Source organism: Micromesistius poutassou (genome assembly GCF_964030765.1).
Source record: "Micromesistius poutassou genome assembly, chromosome: 21".
In the NCBI taxonomy this organism is placed as follows: domain Eukaryota; kingdom Metazoa; phylum Chordata; class Actinopteri; order Gadiformes; family Gadidae; genus Micromesistius; species Micromesistius poutassou.
In genome coordinates, this window is record NC_140291.1 from 7,371,122 (window position 1) to 7,377,655 (window position 6,534).

General features: G+C 42.4%; 1 protein-coding gene across 1 annotated transcript; it reads left to right on the forward strand.

Annotated features, from left to right (window-relative positions):
• Positions 1–380: 380 nt before the first annotated feature.
• Positions 381–6,534, forward strand: abi3b (ABI family, member 3b). The gene is made up of 6 exons (XM_084485422.1): positions 381–626; positions 814–981; positions 1,324–1,503; positions 1,832–1,890; positions 2,440–2,520; positions 4,355–6,534. Exons 1-6 carry the CDS (start codon positions 483–485, stop codon positions 4,830–4,832), a joined length of 1,110 nt encoding a protein of 369 aa, XP_084341548.1. The 5' UTR covers positions 381–482; the 3' UTR covers positions 4,833–6,534.

The window sequence follows — 6,534 nt, forward strand, 5'->3', positions numbered from 1 at the left end:
TCATAATCAGCAGCATTACATGTGCCGCTGCATAGTGCACATTGTTCTCTAGTCGACACTGACACCTAGTGGCGGTGAAGGGAACGGACGCAAGTGGTGCCATGACGAATGTAACTCACAACCTGCCTTACGTATTCAATAATAATAATGGTATTTTCTGGTGTGCAGAAAATGTGTGCACGTCTATCAGACGGCACTGCCCTCATCTGCATGCACAAAACATTTTGTCAGCAAGTTGCACGTTTGCCTGAAGCAGGATGTGTGCTAACCACGGAGCGGAGGAGTGGGCGTTACAATGTTTTATTTATTTTTTTACCTGAGAGTGAAAATCTTTAGCCTGCGGTGATTCCGCATTCAGCAGGAAGCCCATCCTACAAGCCTCCGCTGACATTTCTAAAAAAAACAAAACGGTTGTCTTCCCGTAGTTATCTAAGCAACTTAATCATAATTGCATCTCAAGGTTAAACTTCAATAGCTAAAGTATGAAAACGATGGCGGAACTTAAGACTTTTTCAGAGGTAATAACGCAAATACTACAAGACGCGCCAAGCGCGAGGAAGGGTCTCGCCGACAACCAGACCAACCTGTACCAAGTGGCCGAGTACTGCGAGAAGAAGTACCTGCAGGTGAGTCCACTCAGACCTTTACCCCGCAATCAATGGGAGACGTGGGCACCCGGAAATATTACACTTTTCTTTCACTTTATACCTATATTATTGTCGTAAAAAATGATTCGGACATACATTATCAGTACGAATCCAACATAAAATTGTGATCACCTTGATCACAATGTGTAACTTAAATTGGCAAAAGGCAGAGGATCCAACGAAGGCTCTGGAGGAAACCAAGGCCTTGACCACCCAGGCGTTGGCCAGTGTGACATATCAGATAAACAGCCTGGCGTCCACGGTGTTGAAGCTGCTGGATTCTCAGGCCTCGCAGGTCAAAGACATAGGCGCCTCTGTCAACATCCTCTCTCAGGTGAGCCTTCACATCTCAAAACCAGGTTTACTTTTATCAAAACTGCCGATTTGAACATTTACCTGTTGTTTCATACATTGTTCAAGTACAAGTGTATTTAGTTTTAGTACGTATTCATTAAACTATTAAATGATTTAATAAATACCAACAATTATGTATTGTATTTGATAATTACGGAATAAAGTTATCAATGTGTAGCCAGAAGCATATAGGAAAAAAAAGCTTAATTAGCTTAATGCCTTGAAAATTATTCACTGTGGTAACAACCATTGACATTCATATCCAAGACTGTTGCCCTAGTGCAGTGTGGTTCCTAATAACCGCTGTGCCTCTCTCAACCAGACGGTGGCCGTCCACCAGGAGAAAGTGGCCAGGAGGGAGATTGGCTCATTCAGCATCCCTAAAAAGATCCCCCGCACCAAATGTATGACTTTACCCAAGTCAGGCATAGAGCCCCAGCACCGCTACGCCAGAGAACCAGTCTCCTTCACCACCCTGGACTGCATCGGACACTCCTTTCAGGTAAAAGTTTACTAGATATGCATGACCTAGAAACTAGGTCATGTATATACTGGAATATTTTTTTGTCCGACCACACTCTTTATTGTATGCTTTCAGACTGATTGTTCTCAGGCAAACTTGTAAGTCGCTCTGGATAAAAGCATCTGTCAAATACATTGAAAATAGTAACGCACGCGAACATCAGCGGCTGAGCTTCTCATGAATTTCTTTAACCAGATTTATTTTCAGAAGCACACATTGGCCCCCAAATGTGTGCTGCAGTGCTCGTGAGGTTTTAACAAGATAATGTAACCGCTGTCTGTCTGTCTGTCTGTCTGTCTCCCCGTAGTTTCCTGTTCAGCCCTTTAAGAAGAGAACGGGGAGTACCGGAAGCACACACAGCTCCATGTATGAACACCCTTTTCTTATAAAGTCGCTCTCTTCATTATTTTTACATCAATACAAAGTCAAGATGTGGATTACATTAGGGAGCCTGTATGTATCGCTGATTTCTGTATCAGCAGAATAAAGATATATAGAGGGTATATAAGAGGTTGAAGGTTATGGGTGAAACTTAAGGTTTTGCTCAAAATTAACACTGGTAAGCAGGTCAACACCTGTGGTTGCAAATAGCATCAGACCCATTTTAAACGTGTTAACCAAAAGACACACAGGAAAGATGGGTCGTAATATACATGTAGATACACGTGACCTTTACACACTTTATACAAATGTTTCATTTGTAAGTGTGGTTGTATCAATTTAATTAATCTAAATGACCAGCATAAACACATTCCTGCTTATGGTTGTCATATAGTTGGTCGGAATAAAATTGAAATTGGTTAATGAATACAGTTCTGATAGTGTCCTCGATGTAGATTATCTATTTGTTTTAATTTATTAAATACAATTTAAACGCTTTAATATTTAAATGTATTATATTTGTTGCTCTTTCAGAAGTCGTGGGCCTGTGGAGTGTCCCACAGTTCCTCCCACTCTACCCAGTGAGCCAATCAGCAGTGCCAGTGACCGTTACGGGTAAGGTGGCATTCTTCTTGTCTGACCAATGGTGTGCCTGACCATTTTGCATTGGACATAACTTGACAGCAGGGGTGCAAATGAAGAAGCCCCAAGCACACAGAGCACGAATTTCTGTTCATGTTTGCAGCGTGACCCATAAAATAAATCTAAATATATTGTTTTAACAGAGCAAAACTGACGTAACACGAAGGTTGCAGGGCTTTGAATAGGACTCAAGTCTATCTTGGATGCAAACTTTTGAAGGCCAGTGATGGTTATTAAAGGCCTTTGTCAACATGAACCACAATCGTCCCAATCATCGCTAGCGCACTCTGATGATGACCCCACTGTACAGTGGGCCACTGTGGGAAACAATTTGTGGAAATTGTAAACCTATGCACACCGTTGTCAAACACTTTAAGGAAGTGCTTGACAATGGGGCTGCTCTGATGTGCCGGCTGTGGTTTTTCTGATAAGAGAGAACTTTGTGTGTCATTACAATACTCTGACTGCTGTTAAAGGGAGGATTTATGTGGAGATGATTTGACAGTGGATCGTTTGCCACTGCAATCCCAATGTTGTTTTCTGCACTGTGATGAATTAAATAGTTGTAAACCAGCCTGTATTACTTGAGTGGAGGCCATCCCTTAAGGGCACTCTCAAGGCAGGCCGTGGTTCCCACATCAGGCATCACTGAGTGGAGGATAAATAACCATATTTGAGAGAATCATTAGGTTCCCTGTATCACTTTCAATTTTTAAGGCTTGTCGCATCCCCAGTAACTAATTTCAAGCTTCATAGTGAGGATTGGAAAGGCTATTTAGTGTCAGCAGCAGACTCAGATGATAGTGAGTTGTAGATGATAGTGACTAGTGCAAGAGTGCTAGTGGGTGTCCCTTAAAGCAGAACTGAATCAAAATAGGAAGTGACAGTCAATGTAAGAATGGGTGTCTGGCGTCTGCTACTCTTTACTGTGGTACAATGCCCCAGCCACATACGTAGTCAACATTTAAGAAATGTATTTTAACTGTCTTTAAAATACATTTATCTAATGAATTATTTCGCCATTCTGGCGATCATGGATTTACACAGCCATGTGATTCACTCGTGCAGTACAGAGATACAAAATCGTCATATGAAAGTATCCGATTGGTTAAAGGAAGAAGCGGGGGTACTTCTGCATTGCTCCGAGGTTAAAGACCAAGCTGAAATACATTACCATACTTTACAAGAACAGACTCGTAGTTACTCACCCTGACTCCGGCAATAGTTTGATCATTCATGGTACATCTGAGCTGGCTGTGGTCATGTAGTGAATAAATACGATTTCCGAAGTAGTCGATTACCACCTGACAGCCTTCGTTTCTTTCTCAAAACTGTAATCCAGAAGCAAATCCTATTCGATATCATTCTAACTTCTCCACGGTTTGTAAACTGGCTTCAATTACAAGCTTTGGCTGCGACCGAGCTTGTGACGTATTGTATACAAGATGTCGTTTTAAAATGGGAATATATATGTATATTTATTAATGTTTATTTTTTTGGGAACCTTTCTAGCGTAAGACTTATCCTGCTGTGGAGATTCATCCATTTAAAGATGGACTCAAGTAGTGTATGTTGCTGTTCCACTTTCATGCGAGATAGAGATATTAACGTGCTGCTTTAGGCTAGGACTCTCCGTCCAATCAGAAAGCCATGAGGTTTAAGCAAAATAATCAGGGTAGCGATAGCTCAAGCCACTATGGACCCAGTGCTACTGCTGGACCAGCCCTGGACAGGACACACCTTAAACTGCTCACTGTATTTCTACCACCTCATGACGAACGCTCCTTTCCTTTTCTCACCAAACCAGATGCAGCCTTGGCATCGCCGTGCCCCCTCCATCTGTTCCCTCCTTCTCTTCTGGATCCAGCTTTGGCAGTGACAGCCTTCCTCCTCCTCCTCCTCCGTCCGAACCTGGATATTCCGACTCCTCTCCGCCTCCTCCTCCTCCACCTCCAGACTCATCCCAGGCTGGTTTTCCGGCTCCACCACCACCGCCCCCCATGACCTCTCCTGGGGGTTTCCCTCCACCTCCTCCTGCCGGAGGTCTATCGAACGGGAGCCTTCCTCCGCCCCCTCCTTCAATGCTATCCTCAGGTGCTCCACCACCCCCACCCCCACCGCCTCTGATGTCTCCATCAGGGGCACCTCCACCAGCACCACCACCTCCTCTGGTGACTTCATCGGGGGCTCCTCCACCACCACCACCACCACCACTACCACCGTCTTCATCAGGAGCTCCACCTCCTCCACCACCACCACCACCCCCACCACCTTCCTGGAACTAATGAACATTGAAGCCTAGCACTAGATCACTCTTTTAATTGGTCAGAAGCATTTCCCATAAAGCATTGCAGTTACCTCTTCAAGGGTACTTGCTATGTTTTCTAATGGAAGTCTTTTGTGGATCTTTTCCGCCTGTCTTTGTATGGAAAACAGTACAGCAAAGTCTGGGCATGGTACACAGGAATTTGTTTCTCTACACATGCAATCCTTGAGCTGTGTCGATTGTTCACTCTCATTTTAGTGTTCTGCTTCCTCCTGTCGCTTCCTCTTTTACCTTCCCCAAACAATCGACAACATCACGTTGTATTCAAAACCTCAAGTCAACTTTGCTGTTTTTTTTCTTCCACAGAAATGACTGTGGATGAGTAATATGTTTTGTCCAGAGGTCTAGATGAAATACTTAGCTCTCCAGAGTGTGCATTCCTATGTACTGGATAACAACAAGGCGCTAATATCAGTTGAACATGTTTCAACAGCACCTCTGCTGCATTCCTACACGGCAAGCTCAAACTTGGAGCTGCATGATGATACATAAAGTTGCGTTTTTAGCATAGGTAGGCAAGGATATGTTTATAAATGAGCCGGCACATGAATAATGTACTTGGGAGTTGTATTATAAAAAGCCAACAGATGACCATGATAGATGACCATGATACCATAACAACAAATATATCACAACAGAAACTGGATCTAGGAACAAGAATTGTGTCTACCTAGTGTAAGTAAATGGACTGAATGGGAGTTTATTTGTTTTTATCACAAGCCCACATTTGACCCGTGCTATCTTGCAAGCCAGGCCCAGAAGGGAAACTTTGTATGCAGAAGAGTATCTGCATTATATGCTTCTTTCAGTCTTATGCATAATAAAACGCGAGAGCAAGATTTAAATTTGATCTGTACACAAACTAAAATGTATTAACATATACAATATGTATATATTGTATATTTATATACAAATACAATAAACATGAAGGGCTTGAAGTGATCGTGAACTTGAAGTGATCTTTGTGAGCACACTATAAAAAAGAAGCTTTTATCGCAATACTAGCAGTGTGTTTCAACATGGTAATTGTCTCTAGTTTAACCGCTTAACCACCTTTTCAGAGTTATGTCATACCAACAGCCATCTGAAACATACAGCCATGTCTTGTTGCGTGTTGCAGGTTTAACCTAACTTTCATCAAGGGCAATCAGGCAAGGCCAGGTAGGCAGGTATGTTTAGAATGGATGGGATAGGCATACCTTGGTCGACCTGCTTCAACTCAAATCGTCGGGGATAGGTGCTGTCAAGGTTACGTCACTCACTCATTACAAGTTCTGTGAGTTTAACTGGTTCACAGACACCGTAAACACTCAATGGATAGGTAGCTGGCGGTTCATAACATCCGTGTTTTATCCGAATCAAGCTGCTCGGCCTGGTGAAAAGGTAAGACATTTAAGCTTTTAAATCTCGCTGTCGTTCATTTTCATTCTTCCTGTTCGTCTTCTTCACTTTGTTAGAGCTGAATGAAAGCATATTATTGATTACAATTAATTGTATTATTTTCTTACTGAATCAGATCAACGTGTTTTCACCTATCTTTTATCTATTTAAATGTTTTCACTTTAAACCACATTTTAGTGCTATATTGTAGACAGAGGACATTCACGTTAAGTACAACTTTCTGTTCACTATGAGCAAATAATTCATTATTACTTATTGTG

Coding starts and splice junctions, on each gene's coding strand:
- abi3b (XM_084485422.1), top strand. CDS start 483: ATGAAAACGATGGCGGAACTTAAGACTTTTTCAGAGGTAATAACGCAA. Junction 1,504..1,831: donor GCATCGGACACTCCTTTCAG/GTAAAAGTTTAC, acceptor GTCTCCCCGTAG/TTTCCTGTTCAGCCCTTTAA. Junction 1,891..2,439: donor GGAAGCACACACAGCTCCAT/GTATGAACACCC, acceptor TTGCTCTTTCAG/AAGTCGTGGGCCTGTGGAGT.